This window comes from Ranitomeya imitator, chromosome 1 (genome assembly GCF_032444005.1).
Source record: "Ranitomeya imitator isolate aRanImi1 chromosome 1, aRanImi1.pri, whole genome shotgun sequence".
NCBI lineage: Eukaryota > Metazoa > Chordata > Amphibia > Anura > Dendrobatidae > Ranitomeya > Ranitomeya imitator.
Window position 1 is genome coordinate 820277829 of NC_091282.1, and position 25513 is coordinate 820303341.

A 25513-nucleotide genomic window follows, 5' to 3' on the forward strand; every position below is an offset into this window, starting at 1 on the left:
ATCACTGAACAGGTTACCTCAGTTCAGGGTCTCACTTTATGGCATTGCTGCGTGGGAACTTTCTCACACAGCAGTGCCACAAGTGAGACTAGGGACTATTTTTTACAGTGGCGGAGGAATACAATGCGGAAGGATATCTTCCGTCAATGTATTCCTGGAGCCCCTAGAGAGCGGTCGCATCAGCTGATGCTGCTGCTCTCCACGGGAGATCGTTGTGGGACACTCGTTTTTATTGGATTTCTGCGGATCAGGGAGTATAGTGTTTGTTTATGATTTTAAAATTTATTTTTACAGGTGACACTGGCTTCGATAATCAAAGTGACAAGTGATGGTGAGTATGTACTCTATGTTATATGTATGTATGCGACTTGTAGTCCCATCGGACGATGCGACTTGTAGTCCCATCGGACGATGCGACTTGTAGTCCCATCGGACGATGCGACTTGTAGTCCCATCGGACGATGCGACTTGTAGTCCCATCGGACGATGCGACTTGTAGTCCCATCGGACGATGCGACTTGTAGTCCCATCGGACGATGCGACTTGTAGTCCCATCGGACGATGCGACTTGTAGTCCCATCGGACGATGCGACTTGTAGTCCCATCGGACGATGCGACTTGTAGTCCCATCGGACGATGCGACTTGTAGTCCCATCGGACGATGCGACTTGTAGTCCCATCGGACGATGCGACTTGTAGTCCCATCGGACGATGCGACTTGTAGTCCCATCGGACGATGCGACTTGTAGTCCCATCGGACGATGCGACTTGTAGTTCCATCGGACGATGCGACTTGTAATCCCATCGGACGATGCCTGCACACACACAAAGACCCCCGAGAGGCCCGCACAGACCCCCCGGCAGGCCCGCACAAACCCCCCCGGCAGGCCCGCACAGACCCCGCCCACACTTCCCCCCCTCCCGATCTGCAGCGTTTCACCCACACCTAAACCGCAGATCTTTTTTATATCTGCGGTTTTGCTGCGGAAGTACCCGATTCATTACAAGTCAATGGGTGCAGAAACGCTGCAGATACGCACAAAGAATTGACATGCTGCGGAAAAAACAACGCTGCGCTTCCACGCGTTTTTTTTCCGCAGCATGTGCACAGCGGATTTGGTTTTCCATAGGTTTACATGGTACTGTAAACCGCATGGAAAACGGCTGCAGATCCACAGCGTCAATAACGCCGCAGGAAAAACCGCAACGTGTGAACATAGCCTCTTTGTCGACTGACTCTCTGATCTGATCAACACTGGCAAACGTGTCAGTTCCACCTACAGCTTTCCATACAGATTTACACATCACAATTTACTAAAAAATTGACCAGAAAACTGATGACAGCAACAAAGTAGTTTTACACAGTATCGCCGGGCCTCCTCAATTGGATACTTCCATTACTTTTTACAGCTGAACTAATATTAAGGCGAATAATTACATACATCCAACAACAAAAGAGTAAAAAAAAATTAAAAAAAGTTAAAGAAGAAATTACAACAGGGAAAAGAAAAATATATCTAGGTAAGACACATTACACAGAAGTTAGGGCACATGTTTTATTCTTATATGATCCAACAATATAAATAATTTATTTGACAGGCTAACCATGTAAAACAAAAATATTAACAAAAAAGATAGTATACATGTAACAGACATGCAAATGACCCTTTTTACTTTGCTTTCCTTATCTTTGTCTTAAACATATAGGAAGTATAGAATTTTGAGAAATTAATCTAAATTGGTGTGTCAAAGGTCAACTGATCTAATTTGCTCTCTCTCCTTGCTTCAACCTTTTACAATCTGGGCACAATCGTGTTCGGACCATCCCACTCTTAGGATTATGAATAATAGAAACATAAATAATCAGGCCTTCAGATAAACTTGGACATTTGGGACCTCATGGAGTATACATTAAGCCGAGAGTACGGAGGAGTCCAGGGAGGAATCAATAGTTGGTCACTGGGGGCTAAACCATGTTTAAAGCAGTTCTATGCACATGATCAGGCAAATTCCCCTGTAACAGAGGTGTTGGGACCCTCAGTGGTTTCGAGAAATTAGCTCCAGCAAAAGTAACATGGCTGACAATAGTAGCAGTCAGACAGCCATTTCTTGACTCCAAAAGGCATGAGAAGTCTGAAGGCCAAACTTCAGAAGGGTTGGGGCCATTGGATTTTGTCGGGCTCAAATAAAACTTTTCTGCGGTTAACGCAAATGCTGGACCCATTTCTTTGAGGATTAGTTTCTGCACTTGGAGGTGAGGCACCGACCACCAGCATTACATTTTGCATCTATTGATGTAAAACAGTTCTTTCACCATGCAGTCAATGGAAGGGGAGCACGGATTTGAATAAAACCAGCTGTTTACTTGCAAATTTAAGTGATTCTTGAACTAAAAGAATAAGGGGGTCAGCTGCGGTTTTCAGTCTTGAGCATTTCTATTCCATGTGGACGAAGCCTAAAGGTTCACATTAGTTGAAGGTACTAACTAGGTTTATTGAAACCACAAGCACATGTTGCAGGCACTACCACAATCAGATGGAAACAAGTTATCTGCTACAAACCTGTCAGCTGTAAATATACCTAGAAGTATGTTCACACAATGCGACTGCGCTTTTCTTTCCTTTTTTTTTTTTTTTTAAAAAGCATGGTAAAATTACATCACAATCGCATAGTCTGAACACAATCTTATGGTTTGAAAAAAAAAAAGCTGTGTGGCACATGACTACTAGTGCCAGATTCTTGCCATTTTGCTTCCACAATTTGTATTGCAAAATCAGGCTGGCTCTGTTATTAAATGCTGGGACTGGATGTGTCACCTAATACTACAATATATGTACTGTAATTCAAATACCAGAAACTTTCCTTGGAAGTCCTTAAACTTTCTAACTTATTCATCCAAGTACTCAACCTTTGGTACGTGCACACAACCCTATACATATGGTCTAGGGGTACTCAAGATTTCTTATGATATGATTGATAGCTTTGGGAGGATTCTGATTTGTTTTGAGTAGAGGAATTATTTGACTTAGACCTCTTACACACATACTGATATTTCCGGTACTGGAAAAAACAATATTGGTGCTACCTGTGTGTATGTGTTACATACGGGTGGCATCAGTGCGACAAATACTGGCGCCAGGGTAAAGCCGTACAGTTCTTGCTGTGTCCAGGTGTCGGGTCCTGAAAGCAGCTCTCATCGTCACCTGGTCTCCCTGAGATCAGCGCAACCAGTCGACAATGGGAACTGTATTCAGTATCTGCTGTGTACGTCGTGTGTTAAATAATTAAAAAAAAGAAAAATGGCGTGGTCTCCCGCATAATTTTTAAAACCAGCAGAGGGAAAGCTGACCGGTGGGAGCTGATGTTAATATTTTGGGAGAGGGGCCAATATCTCAAAGGTTCCCAGGCTATTAATAACAGCTCACAGTTGTTTTCTTAGCCTTTACTGCTTAGTTTACGGGAACCCCAGGAAAAAATGACGTCAGGTCCCTCTATAATTTCTAAACAGCAAAAGCTAAACAGACAGCTGTGGGCTGATATTAATAGCCTGGGAAGGGGCCAGGTATATTTGCCCCCCTCCCAGGCTAAGAACATCAAACCTCAGCTGCTGCAGAAATTGCGCACACATAACATACATCCATATGGCCATGGGGAGGGGTACCAATATCCCTGGCCCCTTTCCAGACTATTAATATCGGCCCACAGCTGTTTGTTTAGTCTTTGCTGGTTAAAAATTATAAGGGACCACATGTCATTTTTAACCAGTGAAGGCTAAGCAAACAGCTGTGAGCTGTTATTAATAGCCTGGGAACCTTTTGGGATATTGGCCCCTTTCCTAGATTATGAACATCAGTTCCCAGAGGTTAGCTTTACCTCTCCTGGTTATGAAAATTACATGGGAGCCCAAGTCAATTTTTTAGTATTATTACTATTTATTTAATACACAATGTACACAGCAGGTACTGAATACAACTCCCTCAATGTCGTTTAGTCGTGCAGAGCTCCAGGAGACCAGGCGACAATGATTAGAGCTACCTTCAGCACCTGGCGCCTGCAAACAGAGAGAATTGTACTGGTTTTCCCAGGCACATGTACGTATCACAATGATGACACGCGGATTTAATCCGTGTACACGTGTGGGGAGTTTTTCAAACCGTGCCCATGTTAAAAAACAGACATGTCAGCATGTTTTGCCCACAGTCACACGGGCATTGAAGGCACTGACGTGTGAAAGAGGCCATACAATGAGGAATGAACATGACCAAGAACAATTTTTATGGCTATTGAGTTTAGATCATAGAACACTTATAAATAAATTTAAAAAAAATTAATAAATAACTCAAATGAATAATTTTTGTTTCTAACAAAAATAAGACTGATAGAATTACATACATTGTACTTAAAGAAAATATATGCAAAATATTGAGGACATGAAAATAACAATGATGCTGGCAAAACGCTATCAAATTTTTTTTTGTCGTTTTGTACTTTTTATACTTCAATTTTTTTTTAGGTCAAACCTTTTGAAAATAATATCAGCTGGACAACCCCCTTTAAAGAAGAACATTCAGAAAATAAAAGTATTCCTTAAAGGGGTTATCCAGGTTTGGCACAAAAGTCTGAAGTCACTCTGACTGCAGACTCGTGAATTCTCACACTGTGCAAAGCAAATGCTATCAGGATTCTCCGCTGCCATGCAGCCATGTGACCGCAAGTATGTGATACGAATACTCTCTTGGCCACATTACGACTAGATGTGCACGGCCTCGCTCAATATGAGTGAATTGAGCAACGCTGAGCACGTCTAGTTGGAATGTAGCAGGAAGTACGGATAAGGCATACTTGCAGTCACACGGCTGCCTACTCCAGACGCAGGCACCTGAGAATTTGGAGAGCTTGCGCTGTGCATGATGTGAGGATTCACAAGTCTGCAGTCACATAGACTGTCTGCAGACTTTCGTAGTATACCTGGCCCTTTAATCCGTTAGCAATAAGTATGAAATGTTAATATAGAATCTTCTGTAAATTGGTAGTTGCTTTCCCAACATAAACCTATGAGACTCACATCTGGCCTTTCATGAATTTACATTGAAAAAGCAATGTCTGGTCAACAGTCATGTGGTTCAGAAGAAGATTGGAAGCGAGCTGTAGAAGGGAGAAGATGGTCAACCGTAAGTATTTGAGCATGTGCAGATTACACTACATACATACTACGACAGCCACCAGCTAGAACGTCACTTTTACGGAAGTCCAGTAACTTTTATATAAGTCCCCAAACTGCCCTGCATATAAAAAATACCTTGTACAATCCCACCATACGGTTCCTACCCATTACAGGACTTTTTTCTGTCCTCAGAAGGGAAAAGCACATAGCACCTATGCAGGAGTGGGACTGGCGGTGCTATATGGAGAGAAGACCCCTCATCCACATAAAGCAAGGCAGGGGGGCGGCAATTGCGGGGTAGAAGGGGTGAAAGTGGAAACGCCTGGATGGAAGCATACTGCCAAGATGGCACAAGGTTTTGAAGTGTTTTTAGACGGGAAGGGTGGCTGTAGTTACATCGGGACTGTGGAGATCTTAGTGTCACTGTGGCGTAAGTAGTAGGGGTTCTCACTGAATGTGGCTCGTGACCACCTAACAAAGCGGAATGTCGCTCAAGGTAAGAAATGTTGGGGACCACTGCTTTAAAGAATACCTCCAAATTTGATAGTAGGTGTAACAAAGAAGGGTTATTGCAGGTTCAGATAAATTCCTACACACTTTTCTAATATAGTTTCTGTATCATTTCCTCACCATATATGTGGTCTGCTTTATGTTATGCTACGGGGGATAAAAATCTACCCACAGTCATGTAATGAACAGACAGGTGTAGGACTTGTCATTATTCTGGCCTGCAGGAAGCAGTGCATCACACCACAAGGGCAGGTTTTACCCATTGAAAGTAATCTTCACATAGAGTAACAGCAAGCTGAGATCCTGAACGCAGGGAGGCGATTCAGACTGTTTTAAATACTCAATATATTAAGAATAACATTTATTTGTATTAGTACACCAGAAAAATGTTTCAGAGAATTGCATAAGTATTGGTACTTCGATAACAGTAGGGCAGTAGTGGGCTGTATAGCATAGCTTCTAAACCATTCTTTACATGGGGCCTTATTAGCCAGAAGATCTTATATTTGTGCCCAAAAAGAACATCAAAAGCAGTGTAACAGGAAGAAGAGTCAATGCAGTTGCTAAATTGGAGTTGGATGTGGATAGAGAAAGACCTGTGCGGCATAGTCACTTCTATCAAATCTCCCTTCCCAACAACTAGGGGGCGCATTACCAGTCAGATCTGCCTTTGTATACCTTACGCCGGTCTCACACAACTGAAATTCACAGTCTGAGCAGGGAACTCAACATTTCCAAATGGCCATGGCTCTCCTAGGCACACATGAGGCTGTCGAGTTTGGGTCAACAGACACACGTTGGCTCCGCACATTGCGATCAACAATCGGACCGTGAATGGTGGATGTGTGTAACCAGCCGAAGACTACAGACTGCTACAAAAGATTCCTGGTGGTAATTTATGGTGTCTGCACAGTGTTGCAGAGAAACTCACCATATAAGACCAAGTACACTTACATTTTTAAATTGTAGTATGTTATTATAATAGTAGACATTTTTTTGGAAGACCTAGTGTGCTCAAGATACAATAGCCTATACATTTAATGGTATAAATCTACGTCCTTTATGACAAGACAAAGGAATTTATAGAACAAAAAAAAAGAGTTACAACTAGAGGACCCTGCTCAAACCTTATCTCTTTGCTCTGCATCTGGCCAAAAAAAGTTTACTTCACCAGCCTCATCACATCACTAGCTGAGGATCCAAAATGACTCTTCAAAACTTTCCACTCCCTTCTGAACCCTAAAGTACTGGTCCTCATCACCAACCTCACCGCTGACAATCCAATCTGGCCACTTATTTCCTAGAAGAAAAAAAAAATCAACCAGAACAGTCAAGACAGTTTTGCTCAATCTCCTCAGAGATTAGATCCCCTTTTGCCCCTAAAGTCCACTTTCCACCTTCGAGCCTGTCACAGAAGAAGTTAGCTGTAACCATTTGTAGAGTATGATAATTCATGTAATGTATGTGCACATAGAAATATCTTTTGGAACTACATTACTTCTTCAATCACCATTTGAAAAATACAAGTCCTGCTAGAACGGTGTACCCAAGCACAAGGAAAAGAACTTTTAATAATCGGTCATGTTTCTCCTCTAGTTCCTTCACCAAAATTTCAAAAAATGTAACAAACAGAAATGTTCCTCCTGCAATGCCCTGCAACAAAGCAGAGGTAATACTGCTGGCCAGGTTTTGGGCACTCTGAATCGCCATTCCTATGGCAATGCCGATGGGAATCATGATGCTCACTAGTATGGCCATCTTAGCAGCATCTCGAAGCGCAATGTTTATCTTGGCCATGCTGACTCCAAGGGCCACTGCAACTAATGTTTCATGAATAACAACCCCAATGAAAAGACTTAGCACTTTATCACCTTGCTCCTGGAGACCAAGTGCCAGGCCTTCAAAGATCGAGTGGGCAGAGAGTGCAAATACCAAGCTGAAGAGTCGAAGAGGACTAGAATTGGATAGCTCTTGAATATTTAAGCCATGAGAGTGGTGGCTGTGGCCTACTTCATATAAACTGTGCCCTCCTTTAGAAGATATGAAGGGGCTTTCATATTCAGAGTCACTGCCGGCATCAGACCCTGCATTAAATGTTTCCATGTCAATGAAAGAAGGCTTCTCTTTCTTGAATGTTAGAATAGCTTGCTCCACAAAGACCGTGAGGAAAAATCCAACCAGCATCATAGTCTCTGCCAGGGGATAATCTGTGCTGATGTTGCCCATCTTCAGAATCTCGTCAAACTAGAAAAATGAATAACCATTTTTAAAATTATATTACCAAGTTACAGATAACAAGTAATACAATTCCTTACAGGTTAAAGGGTTTGTTTGTCTTGCAGACCAATAAAATAACAATCAGAGCCAATACTGCCACTTGGCTTATACCAATCACAATGCTCAGAAGCTCTAATTTTAATTTGTGCATCTGGAGTATATTGTGTGACTTTTCATCAACATATAGGCATAGTAGCTGTCTACAGTCAGTACTTTTTTCCATTTTATTGAAATCTGTCAGTGAGATCATTCCTCCTAAGCCATCTATATGTAGGTTATAGAAAGCAAGATGAATAAATTGACTACGTGGAGGACGCTGCTTGGAAGATAACTGTGCCTGTAGAGCTTATTTTACATGAAGGGAGAGTTACCGATGTGAGACAAGTAACTAACACATGACAGGAGAAATGAACATTTTTTTGGTTCTCCCTGAGCTCTGCTGTATTGTAACAATATTACAACTCGATCTGCCTGTGAGATGGAAGCTGAGAGGGACCTGCAGATGTGTCAGGTATAATCAGACAGCTCTGCAGTGAAATCAGGAGAGCAGATAGCGGCCATCACACTGGTAATGCCCCCTTCTAATATATTTATATAATTGCCTTGTAATGTTTTCATTTCCTGTTCGGTCCAGATGTCACCGTATACCAGAATTCCAAGCGGAGGAAGTTCACTGACCGTCATATTGGGACACCCAAGTGATGGGTGTCTCAATATGGAAACTGCTGCGGGTACAAACCTATTGCGCGGTACCACCAGCGTAACAACGTCGCACCACACACACACACACCCTCTTGCACGGTACCACAAGCGGAACACTGTTGCACCACACACACTATATGCCGTACACACACAGTGTCTTTGTGGTACCACCAGCGGAACACGGTCGCAAACACGCCGCCGCCGGAATCAGACAAATGATTCACTGACTGCTGCCATCTTTGTACAGGAGAAGCGCATGCGCAGTTTTAATGTGACCGCCGCTATCTGTCTGCACAAAGATGGCGGCGGTCTGATATACTGCGCCTGCGTGAATTACGCGCAGATGCAGTGAATCATTCGGCTGATCCCGGCGGCAGATGCGCGACATGTCTACAGGCAGAGGAAGCCGGTCACATTAAAGGGGTTTTCCCACGAACGAAAGTTCATTTTACGATGTACGGAGCATGTCACATCTCCTGGGCAGGGGAGAAAGCAAAAGACAATACTGACATTACAGCAGGGAATAACAGAGGATTCATTTTGTGAGGTAAAATATTTCACTGTTTTTAAAAAATATTTTACCTCACAAAATGTATCCTCTGCGATCTCTTGCTGTAATGTCAGAATTGTCTTTTGTTCGTGGGAAAACCCCTTTAAAAAAAGCAAATATCAACCCCAACATGGCTCCTCCTAAAAAGTACGCCAATGACAATGAAAGGAAAGCAGTAAATGCACAACATCGAAGACAACAAAGGGCAAATGAGACTCTTGAAGAGCAACAGCATCGCTGGGATAAAAACAATGCATATAAGCGTAGGCGTCAAGCACATGAGTCCCCTGATGCAAAAGTCATTAGATCACAGGATGCCATTAGTCAGCAACAGTGCCGCATGCCTGCCCCCATCGTGACTTTACCGCCCTCCCGATGCGATAGCATCCGGCATCCATCTAGTATAAAATAATCTCTGAAGGCAGACTCCCATGCAGATCAGTGTCTAGCCCAAAGATTTTAACAGCTCATTTACATATATTAAAAACATGGATATCTTTGGAATAAGGTATCATGGTATCATTATATTCAGCTCTCTATGACCTATATGCCTATATAGACAGCTTAGGAGGGACGATCCTATTGACAGATTCCCTTTAAAATCCTACTGGTTCTTTACCAACAAGTTGTTGGTAAAAAAAAACAAAACACTGTAACTGGCATGCATGCGTTAGGTACTGGCATCGGTGGGCATCCCTCCCGGTCTCCTTTCAGCACACTTCTTCTGTGCTCCTTTTAGGGTATGTGCACACGTTCAGGATTTCTTGCAGGAATTTCCTGACAAAAACCGGATATTTCTGCCAGAAATCCACATGCGTTTTTGACGCTTATTTTGCATTTTTCCCCAATGCATTAAATAGCGGGAAAAACGCAAAAAAATCCGCAAAATTAATGAACATGCTGCTTTTTTTTTTTTTTTTACTGCGGTGCGTTGTTTTCCGCGGGAAAAAAAAAGCATCATGTGCACAAAAATTACAGAATGCATTCTAAATGATAGGATGCATATGTATGCGTTTTTTATCTAGAAAAAACCTGAACGTGTGCACATAGCCTAAGTGATTCTGCGGGCTGGCGATAAAAATAAGCCTATGTACCACTCAGTCAATGTAAAAAATAAAATAAAAAAAAAGGTCTGGCTCTTGGAAAAAAGAAGAAGAAAAAAATTAAAGAGCAAAAATGTATAATTGCCCAGTACCGAAAGGGTTAATGTGTCTTAGTATGTTAGATGTAGAGGTGTGTTCAAGGGCCAATTATCAGCTCCTCAGAGACATGTTACAGGGGTACATAGTTACACTGAAAGGGTCCAGTACCAGATCGCATTCAGCATCAGAAGAAAACCTACAACTGTGTAGTTAGACAGCACAGATTATGGAAAAAAAAGCAGAAAGTGAGAAAGCAGTCATACAGAACTGTAGCAACAGTATGAAAGGAATGGTAAAACATAGTATAGGCAGAATGAAAGATACATGTGCTAGTATGATATAAATGGTTCATCAGAATAACTGGATACCTTTTCTCTCACTGCAGGTAGAAGTGCATTGAAGCAAGTAGCCAAGAATACACCTCCAGCAAAAGAATTGCACAAGGCAAGGATCCTCTGAGAGCGAGAGGCCTTCTGACAGTCCGCATCAATAATCTTCACAGGCAGTAGAGAGCCCAACATCATCAACACAAACACGGCCATCAGACACAGCAGCTTGGCCACGATGAGATTCATTCTGTTGGCTGAGGTCTTGGTAGAGGATGGAGAAAATAATGGTAATGTCAGGCTGGGACGGCAACAGCTTCAGAATAGAAAGGGAGATGGCAACTTGTCGTCATGTTGCTTCAAGTAACTACAAGGAAAACAAAAAGTGGCACGATAAATAGGATACATGGGCAAGGAAAGGATGGTGCTTCAATGCTCCGTTATACAGGTTTTAGGAATTTTAGAAATTCGCCAGTTGGGACTTCCGGCCGCTGTCCCCGAATCCCATAAGGCAATGTGGTAGTGTCACTTTCACCTGCACAAGTGACATTCACGACAACGCTATTCCTGCGCATGCGCAGTAACAGCTCTACCAGCGCATGCACGGTAACAACGCGGCTGTTACTCGGCGGGGAATAGCGGTGATGTCTATGTTTTACTTGTGCAGCCGCAGTAACAGCCTTACGGCCACGAACTGTGCCTGCGCAAGAGACAGATATACGTCACCACTATTCCCAGTAACAGCCATTACTGCGCCGTGTACCTGCGCATGCTTACTTACGATTTTTGATTACCTCACGCAGCACAAACTTCTCCATAGTCCCATACTGTGAATCGATTTTTTACAAGGAAGAAACAATGCACAAGGGGTGAAAGAGGTCAAATGACCCAACACATACAAAAATGCAGAGGGATGATATAGAACAGATACGTTGGAAAGCACAAGCAGTGTGAGACATGTCCGCTGCTCCTGTCAGCACCACTAAGCATTCACAGATGTTAATTTCACCGCACTCCCGATGTGACAGCATCGAGCCTATTTCTAGTGATTATATATATATATATATATATATATATATATATATATATATATATATATATATATATATATATATATATATAATCATAAGTAGTTCAGAATTGAATATCTTTGTGTATCAAGATGTCTGCTTGGTGTACAGTACCAGTCAAAAGCTTAGGAACACTTGTTCAGCGTTTTCCTTCTTATTGGTATGTGCACATTGTAGATTCAGACTGATAGCAGCAAAGCCACAAAAGGAATATATATGGGAGCAAGGAGGGGAGAAACGTGTGAGACAAACCAGGATATGCATTAAGCCTTAGATTCCTCAAAGTACCCTCCTTTAACTCTGATGGCAGATACTCTCGAGCAGCTTCTTCAGAAATACACCTGGAAGGCCTTTCCAACAGGTGCTGAGCATTTGTTGGCTGCTTTGCCTTCACTCTGTTATCTCTAACCATCTCAACTGGATGGCTAGAGATGACATGTAATTGGATGGTCAGGTAATTGCGGAGGCCATGTTATCTGATACAGCACCCCATCACTCTCTCTTGGTCAAATAGCCCTTACATAGCCTGAAAAGGTGTTTTGGGTCATTGTCCTGTTGCAAAACAAGCAATGATCCCACTAAGTGAAAAACAGAAAGGATGGCCTGTCGTTGCAGAACATGGTAGTAGACATGCTGGGAAACTATGCCTTGAATTTGGAATAAGTCACCAACTGTGTCACCAGGAAAGCACCCCCACACCATATCTCCCCCTCCATGCTTCACGGTGTTCACGACACATATAGAAATTATCTGCTCACCTCTTCTGCATCTCACAAAGACATGGTGATTGGTACAGCTTACCACTGATATAATGTGCAGTCATTATATTGCTTGGCCTCAACAAGTCACCTGATTGCGGTCATCAATAATGGTTTCTTTAAAGCAATTCGACCAAAAAGGCCTGCTTTTCGCATTCTCCTCTGGACAGCTGATGTTCAGATGTATTACTACCTGAAATCTGTGCATCATTAATGAGGACTGATACCCGAGGTACTGTCAATTTACATATTCTGAGGCTGGTAAATCTGATGAGCTTATCCTAATACTTGATCTTTATCTTCCTTTCCTGTGATGGGGTTCATCAGGAGAGTGCGTTTCATCATAGCAATTGATGGATTTCATGACTGCACTTGAGGACACCTTCAAGGTTCTAGCAATTTTCTGAATTGACCGACATTCAAGTTCAAGTAATCACGGTCTGTCACTTCTCTTTACTTACTTAGGGACGAACCTAGGCTTTCTTGTACCAATGGCAAAAATTCTATTTGGTGCCCTCTCCTATACACAGCTTATTGGGTTTGAATAGTCGTAAAGTGATTGCTTAGATGCGATTTCCACACTTAAGGCCCCTTCACATTAAGCGACGCTGCAGCGATACCGACAACGATCCGGATCGCTGCAGCGTCGCTGTTTGGTCGCTGGAGAGCTGTCACACAGACCGCTCTCCAGCGACCAACGATGCCGGTAACCAGGGTAAACATCGGGTAACTAAGCGCAGGGCCGCGCTTAGTAACCCGATGTTTACCCTGGTTACCATGCTAAAAGTAAAAAACAAACAAACACTAGATACTTACCTACAGCCGTCTGTCCTCCAGCGCTGCGCTCTGCTTCTCTGCACTCCTCCTGTACTGGCTGTGAGCCGAAAAGCAGAGCGGTGACGTCACCGCTCTGCTTTCCGGCTCACAGCCAGTACAGGAGGAGTGCAGAGCACAGCGCTGGAGGACAGACGGCTGTAGGTAAGTATCTAGTGTTTGTTTTTTTTTACTTTTAGCATGGTAACCAGGGTAAACATCGGGTTACTAAGCGCGGCCCTGCGCTTAGTTACCCAATGTTTACCCTTGTTACCAGTGAAGACATCGCTGGATCGGTGTCACACACGCCGATCCAGCGATGTCAGCAGGAGTCCAGCGACGAAATAAAGTTCTGGACTTTATTCAGCGACCAACGATCTCCCAGCAGGGGCCTGATCGTTGGTCGCTGTCACGCATAACGATTTCATTAACGATATCGTTGCTACGTCACAAATAGCAACGATATCGTTAACAATATCGTTATGTGTGAAGGTACCTTTACAGTCACATGTCGACTAGCTGTTCTTCCTGAATCTCTAAATGTTCAGTGATTAACTTATAGCCCCTGCTTCATTGAGATATGCAGGAAGAGGAGCTGGTCAACATGTAAATAAGTATGAAAATCATGTGATGACCACTGGAACTGGCAAGTACAACACAATCCTGACAGTGAGAATATTATTGGCTTGCTATTGTGCTTAATTTTATAATTAATGCTCCTAAAGGAAATAAAGATGTAATAATCCTTAGCTTTTCAAAAGGCACAATATTTTCTTAAATAGCAATCCTGTTATCTGACAAGTTATGGACTGATACATTTGTACAAGATCAGAACCAATAACAGTAGAGCAATACAACACCAGAACCACCATCAGTACAGAAATACAGCTCTACAGTCAACATCAATACATCAACCGCATCACTGACAGTACAGTAATGTAGCACCAAAACCACAAACAGCATAGGAATACATTACCAGGACATGAACACAGCACTAGCTTACTACAGTGATCAATTGCAATGTCAAGTCAGACCCATATACAATAGTATCGCATTAACCTATAACTCTCAGTTTGTCTTTAACAATGGAAAGGAGATGCTGGAAGTTATTGTTACCAACCATCATAAGACTGCGGAAAATGCAGGAACCACAGCAATGAAGGGACGCAGGCAGGATCACATCGAGGTGCCTTCTAGATTACACCTTCTTCGATTCAAGCTATTCTCTTTCTTCTACATCTGGTCCAGAGGCCATGATGCCTTTTCCCATCCACAGCTTGTCTGTGCAGACTTCCATCTTCTCTGGTCTTTTGTAGCACATCTCAACACGGTGCCCATAAAAATAGAATTAGACTTACCGGTAATTCGGTTTCTAGGAACCTTCCACGACAGCATATGGAGGTTGTCTCTTTGCCCTGATGCGGAACAGGAAACACAGAGGTTAAAAGGACCTCCAACCTCCCACTTGCCAGTGACTTACAACTGAGACCATAGCACCGGTTTACCTTCTGAATCCCAGATTTTATCCAGGAATATATAGGGGGGGGGGAATTAGCGCCGTCCTGGAAGGTTCCTAGAAATAAAATTACCGGTAAGTCTAATTCTATTTTCTCTAGTCACCTTCCACGACAGCATATGGAGGAATACCAACTAATTTGGCACTAGGTAGGACAACGGCCTGGAGAACTTTACGGTTGAAGATTAAGTCCCAATTGGAAATTACATCCAATCTATAATGTTTGGAAAAGGTATGAAGTGAGGACCACGTTGCTGCCCTGCAGATCTGCTCTGGAGATGCGCCTGCTTTTTCTGCCCAGGAAACTGATGTGGATCTGGTTGAGTGAGCCTTGATCCCCACTAAGGGTAACATTCTGAGCAAGATATTCTTGTGTTATAGCTTTTTTAATCCAGTTAGAGATGGTACTCTTAATCATCTTTTTCCCCTTATTTCATCCTGAAAGGTGGACAAAAAGGTTATGATCGATTCTGTAAGAGCAGGTTTGGTCTAGGTAGTGCAGGACAATGCGCCGCACACTGAGAGTGTTGAATTTCCTCTCCTTCGAATTTGCAGGTTCGTGGCAAAAAGATGGTAGAATGATCTCTTGGGAACGGTGGAATTCAGAGACTACTTTCAATATAAATGATGGATCGAGACGAAGCACTATTGAATCATCCCTAATCAATAGATAAGGCTCTCTTATTGATAAGGCTTGTAATTCACCCACTCTCCTAGCCGTAGTTATGGCTACCAAAAAGACCGCTTTATATGCAAGGTTTTGGGGAGAACAGGAAGACAAGGGTTCAAAGGGTGGACCTGTAAGCCCCTGGAGTACCACGTTGAGATCCCATGGAGGAACTATAATCTGTTTTTTAGGGTTCATTATGACTACTGATCATAAATCTTTTGATCCAGCGATGACCTGCTAGATCTTGGTCAAAGACAGCGCTGAGTGCAGAGACCTGGACCTTCAGAGTACTAGATCTAAGACCGATCTCTAAGCCTTTTTGTAAGAAATCTAGAATTCAAGATATATTTGGTTTGAGTGGGTCTGGAAAGTTGGGTAGACAAAAGCATGAGAACTTTTTCCAGACTTTATTGTAGATGGCGTTTGTTACTGGTTTCCTGGATCTTTGCAGGGTAGCTATAACTGGGTTTGATAACCATTTTGCTTTCAGCACCTGGGCTTCAGTAACCACGCCGCTAGATTCTATCTCCGAGGGTCTGAGTGGAGAATAGGTCCCTGAGAGAGTAGGTCGTCTTTTACTGGTAACAGTACTGGCCCGTCCACCTGCAGCTGCATGATCAGATTGAACCAACTTCTTTTGGGCCATAATGGGGCTATCAATATAGTCGGGGTCCGGTCTACTCGAATCTTCCGTAGAACCTTTGCAAGAATTGGAATTGGTGGAAACGCGTAAGCTAGGTGAAAATCCCAACTCTGGACTAAGGCATCCACTCCTCTGGGATTGTCTCTTGGGTTCAAGGAGAAGGTAGTTTCGACTTTCGCGTTTTGGTGAGAGGCAAAAAGGTCGACTTCTGGAAGACCCCACCTGTGTACCAACATCTTGAAGGTCTGATAGTCCAAACTTCATTCGCCCGGGTGAGAACCTTTCAAGTGGACTGCCATCAGGGACAGTAGGTGTTTTTTGGCCCAATAGAAAACCAAACCAAAAAAAAACAAAAAAACAAAAAAAACAAAACAAGGATCCCTAAAAAATAACTTTTAATCGCAATAGTTAAAAATAGAAGACTTTATATATCATATATAATAAAAAAGTACACAGTGTACCTAAAGAACCCTATAACGGACTACAATGAATCCTGCCTGTCAGTGGAGGTTGGCACCCTTATTTACGGCGGTTGGCGCCCCCACTCCTCGACGGCTCACCCTTTTAAATCCCTAAAAAAGGCCTGAATTACAGAAAGCCTAGTGAGCCCTAAAGTACAATCCTATACTGTCAGCTACCTACCAGTGGAGGTTGGCACCCTAATTTTCTGCGGTAGGCGCCCCCACTCCTCGGCGGCTGACCCTAGGGTCCCTCACAGTCCCTATAATAGGGATAGGCAGAAGATAATGTCCCACATACACCTCCGATACCCGTGAAAAAACACAAAAAAAATGGAAAAATGAAATACATTTTGTGAGGGACCCTAGGGTCAGCCGCCGAGGAGTGGGGGCACCTACCGCAGAAAATTAGGGTGCCGACCTCCACTGGTAGGTAGCTGACAGTATAGGATTGTACTTTAGGGCTCACTAGGCTTTCTGTAATTCAGGCCTTTTTTTAGGGATTTAAAAGGGTGAGCCGTCGAGGAGTGGGGGCGCCAACCGCCGTAAATTAGGGTGCCAACCTCCACTGACAGGCAGGATTCATTGTAGTCCGTTATAGGGTTCTTTAGGTACACTGTGTACTTTTTTATTATATATGATATATAAAGTCTTCTATTTTTAACTATTGCGATTAAAAGTTATTTTTTTAGGGATCCTTGTTTTTTTTTGGTTTGGTTTTCTATTGCTCTAGGGTTCCAAATTATTCAGTTGTTTAGTTTTGTTTTTTTTTGTTGTTTTTTGTCCCAACAGAATATCCGAGCGGAAACCTTCTTTAGGCTGTTGAATCTTGTACTGCCTTGGTGTTTGATATGAGCCACCATGGTCATGTTGTCCGAATATATCTGGATGTGTTGTCCAGAAATCTGACAACGTGCTGCCAACAGAGCTTTTTCCACGGCTTTGAGTTCTCTGAAATTTGACGATTTCCCTCTGATCGACTGATCCCAGAGACCCTGGAAAGGAACATGGTTTATCATGGATCCCCAGCCCCTCTTGCTGGCATCTGACGTGATCGTAGTTAGCGGAATCTGAATTCAGCTTACACCTTTGAGGAGGTTTTTGGAATTGATCCACCATGTCAATGAGACTTTCGACCCGGTGTGTGAATCCTTTTGCTCAGGGTACCAGGACGACTGTCCCAATTCTCTAGAATGTGAGCTTGAAGGATACTTGAGTGGACTTGTGCCCAGGCCACCGACTGTATACAGGCTGCTGTCATGGAGCCTAAGAGTGACATTGTCTCCCGAAGTGTAGTAGATCTCATCTCTCTGAATTTTTTGACCTTTGCTATTAATGGAAGCCTGTGGTCGTCTGGAAGAAAGGACATCTGTTTTGCAGAATCTAGAAGAACTCCCAAATATTTTCTGGTTTTGGAGGGTTGAAGCTGGGATTTTTTTAAATTCGGAATCCAACCCAGAGATCTCAATATCTCTAAAGTGGTTGACACGTGGGATTTCAGGATCATCTCGGTGGGAGCTACTATCATGAGGTCGTCCAGATAGGGCACTATACAGACACCTTGTCTCCGGACAAATGACACTACCTCTGCCATTACTTTGGAGAAGACTCTCGGAGCTGATGAAATGCCAAAAGGAAGGACTCTGAACTGATAGTGCTCCACCTGACGACTCCCCTGTACCGCAAACCTGAGAAATTTTCTGTGTCACGAGTGGATTGGAATATGGAAATATGCATCTTTTAAGTCGATGGTTGCCATAAAGGAGTGATGCCCGATCAGAGGAATGGCTGATCTTACGGACTCCATCTTGAACTTGCGGTATTTCACATGTTGGTTCAGACCCTTTAGATTTATAATGATACAAACGTTGGCTGATGGTTTGGGTACCAGAAATAATCTGGAATAATGTCCTAGCCCCATTTCGATTGTGGAACTGGGGAGATCACGTCCGATTTTACAAGATCCCTGAGACCTAATAATAACTTGTGATCTTTTGGAGTTGGAAGGGAAGTGATCTTTAAACCCTCAGGGGGGAAAGATTAACTCTATCAATAGGCCCTTTTTGATAACATTGAGGACCCAGTGGGAACTGGTGATGTTTTCCCACGGACCGGCATATCTTGAGAGTCTTCCCCCCACCGGGTCGGAGTCATAGTTTGTCCTGTTGGGATTGCTGCTGCTGTGGGACAAAAATATTTTTTCCTCTATCCTTTGCATAGCTCCATCTACCGGTCTTGCCTTTACCTCTCGCTTGAGAGGGCTGAGACTGTGGGGCACGAAAAAAAAACGTTTCCTAGGAGGTTTTTGCTCCGGGAGTGTTTTTTTCTTGTCAGTAGCTTTGTCTAGAATGTCATCTAGGGCTGGACCAAAAACATATTCTCCTTTAAAGGGTATGGCACACAGCTTGGCTTTGGAAGTAATATCAACACTCCACATTTTGAGCCAGAGAGCTCTTCTGGTAGAGTTGGAAAGCATTAGTGTTAGGATTCCGGACTTTCCTGGTGTCTGTTCGCCCTGATCCAAGATGGAGTCTTGGATCTCGCCCTGTCATGGAACTTCCTGTCTGTCCTGACTATTTAAGTCCGGGCCTTCTGTTCACCTGTGCTTGAGTATTTTGTGCTGCTGGCTCCTGAGCATCAGCCTTTTTGCTGGCTAACTCCCTGCTTCTGCTGCTCTCTACTCGGTGGTCTGCTTCACCCCATTCAGCTGCCTCTCGCCTCTGGAACTGCTGCGACTTGCAGCACACCAGTGGAAGGATTTCCTTTTCCCAGTGTTGTGCCTCTTTGCACAACCACACCAGGTGAGCAAGATTCAAGCTGTGCTTTTCTCTCCAAGAAAGATGTACTCATCTTCTACGCTTAGCTAGCGCTCTCCCTCTTTCTCCCCTCGTCCTCTATTTTCCATGACGTCATTCACATGACGCACCATCTGTGAACAATTGGACTCCTACTAACAAGTACTGTGCACACGTGTGAGCAAGTTTTGCTGGACTTCGTCATTTAAAGGGAACCTGTCACCCCGTTTTTTCAGATTGAGCTATAAATACTGTTAAATAGGGCCTGCGCTGTGCGTTACTATAGTGTATGTAGTGTACCCTGATTCCCCATGTATGCTGAGAAATACATTACCAAAGTCGCCGTTTTCGCCTGTCAATCAGGCTGGTCAGGTCGGGTGGGCGTGTTCACAGCGCTCTTTTCTTCCCCAGCTTTCCGTTGGTGGCGTAGTGGTGTGCGCATGTCCAAGGTCCGAATTCCCTGCGCCCACGTGAAGACACAGCGCGCGATCTGCGCCGTCATCCCTTTCATCGGTGGGGGCGGCCATCTTCCTGGGGCCGCGCGTGCGCAGATGGAGTGCTCTGCTGCACGGGGCTTCAGGAAAATGGCCGCGGGATGCCGCGCGTGCGCACAAGAGATCGCAGCGGCCATTTTCCCAAAGCCGAGATGCAAACTCTGCTTTGGGAAAATGGCCGCCGCGATCTCTTGTGCGCACGCGCGGCATCCCGCGGCCATTTTCCTGAAGCCCCGTGCAGCAGAGCACTCCATCTGCGCATGCGCGGCCCCAGGAAGATGGCCGCCCCCACCGATGAAAGGGATGACAGCGCAGATCGCGCGCTGTGTCTTCACGTGGGCGCAGGGAATTCGGACCCTGGACATGCGCACACCACTACGCCACCAACGGAAAGCTGGGGAAGAAAAGAGCGCTGTGAACACGCCCACCCGACCAGCCTGATTGACATGCGAAAACGGCGACTTTGGTAATGTATTTCTCAGTATACATGGGGAATCGGGGTACACTACATACACTATAGTAACGCACAGCGCAGGCCCTATTTAACAGTATTTATAGCTCAATCTGAAAAAACGGGGTGACAGGTTCCATTTAAGTACTGTGTGCATTTGCACTATAACTTTATTGGACTTCATCGTTCAAGTGTCTTGTTTGCTTCCACATTATTTCCTTGCTGGACTGCTTCACATTAGCGGTCGCGACCCGCTTTTCAGTTTGCTGTGATTTTCTATATAGAGCTGAGGACCTTGTTACTATTGCAGGAATATCTGTACCATGTTTTGTTCGCTATTCTGTTTGCTGTGATTCTCTATATAGAGCTGAGGACCTCGTTACAATTGCAGAAATATCTGTTAGTTCGGTTTACATTTCTGTTTTTGAGTAAATAGATCTTTTGTTGCAACTTTGCTCTCAGACTGGCTTTATCCCATGCTATCAGATTCCGTAGTACCCATATAATTATTACAATTAGAGACCTGGAGGCAACTCTAACAGATTTCCAGAGAAGTGTCCGCCAGGAATCAGGTAGCTTTATGAAGAATAGGCAGCGAGTCCAACATCTCACCTCTTGAGGTACCCTGAGAGATATGGGTTTCCAATTTTTCTAGCCAGCGGGAGAGGACCCTAGCTACACAAGTAGAGGCAATGTTAGCCTTCAAGACAGATGTAGAAGTTTCCCATGACTTTTTTAAGGAGACTTTCAATTTTCCTGTCCATGGGATCCTTCAATTGTGAAGAATCCTCAAAGGGGAGCGCGGTTCTTTTGGCAACTCTAGCCACCTGAACAAAAATCCTGGGAGTGTACCACTTAACGAATTCACCCTCCAGAGGAAATCTATGTTTCATTTCTGAGGGGGTGCTGAGGCATTTCTCTGGTAGTTTCCATGCCTGATCTATCATACTAAGGATATTAGCGTGTACCGGGAACCCCAACCTTTTCTCCGATCTAAGCCCACCAAACATTTGATCCTGGATGGACTGGGGTTCAAATTCCTCCTCCAGTCCCATGGTGTTACGAACTGTGGACACTAGATCCTCAATGTATTCTGAGAAGAGGTATTTCCTGGCCTCAGCCTTGGGTGAAACCGGATCCTCCCATCCAGCGGACGAGGTATGAGAGAGGTCTGATTCAGAGTCCACCATCTGCATTTTCCTCTTTTTAGCTGGAGAATGTGGTGGCGGAGGTGGAGAAGTAAAAGTTGCCAAGGAAGATTGCACTTCCCGTTTCACGAGAGAGCGCATTTCATCTAATAGAGATGGTTGCTCGGCTTTCACTATCCTGTCAGTGCATGGCTGGCAGAGTTTTTTTATCCCATAGAGGAGGGAATTTTGCATTACAGACCGGGCACTTCTTCCTATAGGCGGCTTTGGGGGCAGACATGTCTCCCTAAAATGAAAGGGAGAGAGGAGTGAGGACAGAGGATCCCCCTAATTATCAACTACCTCCTGGACCCAATCCCTGCATACACTCACTGTAGCAGGGGCAGCGCCGGGCTCTGCAGACGCAGGGCATGAAGTGCCATCCATACTGAGGGTCCTCTGTGGCGACTTCTGCAGGATTTTTATGGAGATTCATCACAAGCATCTGCCTCCAGTGTGTTACACTCCCCCTCCCCGGTCCATGTGTCAGTGACGCCGCTAATGCAGGCCTGACACGCCGGCGAAACCTGGAAGGCTATGCGCTCCAGGAGGAACGCGAGAACCGGAAGTGACGTGCGCGCACCCGCTGACGTCACTTTCGAAACGCCGAGCACGGAGGGGGAGAAGCCTGGAAACTCAAGGAGGAGCCCGGCTGGGGATCCCTGGCCTGCTTTGCTCTCTTGGGGGCGTGGGAAGGCCAGGAGGAGTCCAGAGGTACCCACACACGGGACCAGCACCGGAAGAGGCTGCCCGGCTACACAGGCAAAGCCTGTCACGAGGTACTGCAGTCGCCGGCCACTACAGCACATGGAACCTCTCCCTGTCCCATGGGGAACAGGAAAGACACTGGGAGGTCCTTTTAACCTCTGTGTTTCCTGTTCCCCATCAGGGCAAAGAGACAACCTCCATATGCCATTGTGGAAGGTGACTAGAGAAAATAACAGTGTCATTATATTGCTCAAGAATATAAATATCAGCCCTACGCTGTGCTGCCTGAACAAAATATGACCCCCCCACACCCTTTTATGGTACATGGCCTCAAGACTGTCAACTCCTTACCACACTGGGCCCCCTTTCACACTATTCCCCCCATATTGCCCGGTCTCTATAATGTGCCTTTTTCTCACAATCCCCCTCTCCATACTGTCTCCTTTCTATACTGCCCCCACAGTACCCAGTTTCTATACTGTGTCACTGAACACTTTTCTCCCCCATATTGTCTCTTCACACATGCCCAGCCGAAAAGTCCCCTCACACATTCAAAGCTCACCCAGCCCACACAGTCGCCTCACAAAGATTAGATTAACAGCTTTTTTTCCACATGACAGTCTCCCTTTAAAAAAAAAGTACTTTTTTTTTTTATTTCAGTGGTGCCATGAATCCAAGTTACCTGACCCTAGTATTTTCTCACCAGCCACCATCTTAAAGGGACACTGTCACCTGAATTTGGAGGGAACAATCTTCAGCCATGGAGGCGGGGTTTTGGGGTGTTTGATTCACCCTTTCCTTACCCGCTGGCTGCAATATTGGATTGAAGTTCATTCTCTGTCCTCCATAGTACACGCCTGTGCAAGGCAAGATTGCCTTGTGCAGGCATGAACTACAGAGGAGAGAGAATGAACTTCAATCCAATATTGCAGCCAGCGGGTAAGGAAAGGGTGAATCAAACACCCCAAAACCCCGCCTCCATGGCTGAAGATTGTTCCCTCCAAATTCAGGTGACAATGTCCCTTTAAGCTCTTCCATTTGACATGCTGGTCCAGTTCTGCTATTCTGTGCCTGGAATTTCTGACTAACCGGAAGTCAGAAGTAACGGTCACAAATTTGCACCAAGTCTATAAGAACCTCGTTCTGGCTCTCATAGACTTAAGGTACCGTCACATTTAGCGACGCTGCAGCGATCTAGACAACGATCCCGATCGCTGCAGCGTCGCTGGAGAGCTGTCACACAGACAGCTCTCCAGCGACCAACTATGCGAAGTCCCCTGGTAACCAGGGTAAACATCGGGTTACTAAGCGCAGGGCCGCGATTAAGGTACCGTCACATTTAGCGACGCTGCAGCGATCTAGACAAACAAACACTACATACTTACATTCCGGTGTCTGTCCCCCGTCACTGTGCTTTCCTGCACTGACTGTGAGCGCCGGCCAGCCGTAAAGCACAGCGGCGACGTCACCGCTGTAATCTGCTTTATGGCTGGCCGGCGCTGACAGTGCAGGGAAGCAGAACGCCGAGGGACGCGACAGACACCGGAATGTAAGTATGTAGTGTTTTTAATTTTTACATTTACACTGGTAACCAGGGTAAACATCGGGTTACTAAGCGCGACCCTGCGCTTAGTAACCCGATGTTTACCCTGGTTACCAGTGAAGACATCGCTGAATCAGCGTCACACACGCCGATTCAGCGATGTCAGCGGTTGATCCAGCGACAAAATAAAGTTCTGGCCTTCTAGCTCCGACCAGCGATGTCACAGCAGGATCCTGATCGCTGCTGCATGTCAAACACAACGATATCGCTAGCCAGGACGCTGCAATGTCACGGATCGCTAGCGATATCGTTGTGAAGTTGGTCAGTGTGAAGGTACCTTTACAATGAGTAGTGACTTCTGGATCACCCAGCAAACGAGGAAGCGATAAGGCAGGTCACATGACGGAGCGGTGCTTTAAACATAGTGGATCACCACTTTGTCGTGATTACAGGTCCGTCTTGGTCAAGATAGGATGCACGGAAACTGTTGGGCAACCCAATAGCATTAGTGTGTGGATCGGCGCTCCACCAATGGCTGATAACCTGTTATATGCTGCTGTCAATCTCTGACATTGGCATTTAACACGTGTTGGCAGGGAGCACGTCATTTCATACGGCAATTGGTGCTAGCGATGTGATCGCAGGCGGTGCCAATGGGTTGCCATGACAGCTGGAAGTCTGCTGAAGACCCCTGTTCCTGTCATCACAATCCTCCTGTTAAAGCCAGCCTGTGGCCTGCGTTCATAAGCAATCATGGTTTTAGCTATAATAGCAGTGCTGATGCCCTGTATATGTATAGTATAAGAGATCAGATGATGGCAGCTTAACCCCTTAAGGACCAGCAGTGTTTCCGTTTTTGGTTCAAAATGCCAGAATTCTGGGGGGTTTTTGGTCGCAGCGACAATGCATTAAAATGCAATAACAGGCGATCAAAAGAACGTATCTGCACCAAAATGGTATAATTAATACGTCAGCTCGGCATGCAAAAAATAAGCCCTCACCCAACCCCAGATGACGAAAAATAGAGACGGAAAATGGCAAAATTTTTTTTTTTTTTTTTTTTTTTAAACAAATGTTTTGAATTTTTTTCACCTAACAAAAAACCAGTGTGGTGTTGCACTTTTTTTGCAATTTTTTTTCCCATTTTCGAGTACACGACATGGTAAAACCAATGGTGTCGTTCAAAAGTACAACTCGTCCCGCAAAAAACAAGCCCTCACATGGCCATACTGACAAAAAAATAAAACAGTTATGGCTCTGGGAAGAAGGGGAGCAAAAAATGAAGAAAAAAAATCGCCTGAGGCTGAAGGGGTTAATCAGACACCCTGTCCGGCGAGGCCTGAATGGGGCGTCAGTCTACGCTGCTGGCCAGCGGTATCACAGACCGGCTCCAGGGGCACTCAGTGCTGGCAGCCATCCGCCCCATGTCCTGGAGGGCGGCGCCTCACAGCATTACACCGTACCCGGAACACCCCTGTCACCTGTGATAACGGCGCCCCTTCTCGCTGCAGGCGACATTCTGCTATCCGGTCACATGGCGACTACAACCGGCAGCTCCAATGTTTCCAGGAAGGAACCAACCGGAGGTGTGCTCAGCGCGGGACACGCCCCCAACGCGTCTCTCCTCACCGATTGGCTGCAGGTGATGTCATACGTTCTGTGTTGAGATGCGCTTGTCATTGGATGCGGGTATGGAAGCGTCTAGAATGGAGTTACTCCTGAGAGGCGATGATGTC

The 25513-nt window shown here is 44.9% G+C and overlaps 1 protein-coding gene across 1 annotated transcript; it reads right to left on the reverse strand.

Moving 5' to 3' along the window:
* Positions 1 to 1542: 1542 nt before the first annotated feature.
* Positions 1543 to 25513, reverse strand: SLC39A3 (solute carrier family 39 member 3). The gene is made up of 3 exons (XM_069740156.1): positions 25259 to 25513; positions 10714 to 11038; positions 1543 to 7918 (listed from the first exon to the last, which is right to left on the reverse strand). Exons 2-3 carry the CDS (start codon positions 10918 to 10920, stop codon positions 7181 to 7183), a joined length of 945 nt encoding a protein of 314 aa, XP_069596257.1. The 5' UTR covers positions 10921 to 11038; positions 25259 to 25513; the 3' UTR covers positions 1543 to 7180.

What these genes read in the sequence shown, in the direction of transcription:
- SLC39A3 (XM_069740156.1), bottom strand. Translation starts at nt 10,920, where the DNA reads ATGAATCTCATCGTGGCCAAGCTGCTGTGTCTGATGGCCGTGTTTGTG. An exon ending in TACCTGCAGTGAGAGAAAAG is followed by an intron (nt 7,919 to 10,713) that starts GTATCCAGTTAT and finishes TCATTTTTCTAG; the next exon opens with TTTGACGAGATTCTGAAGAT.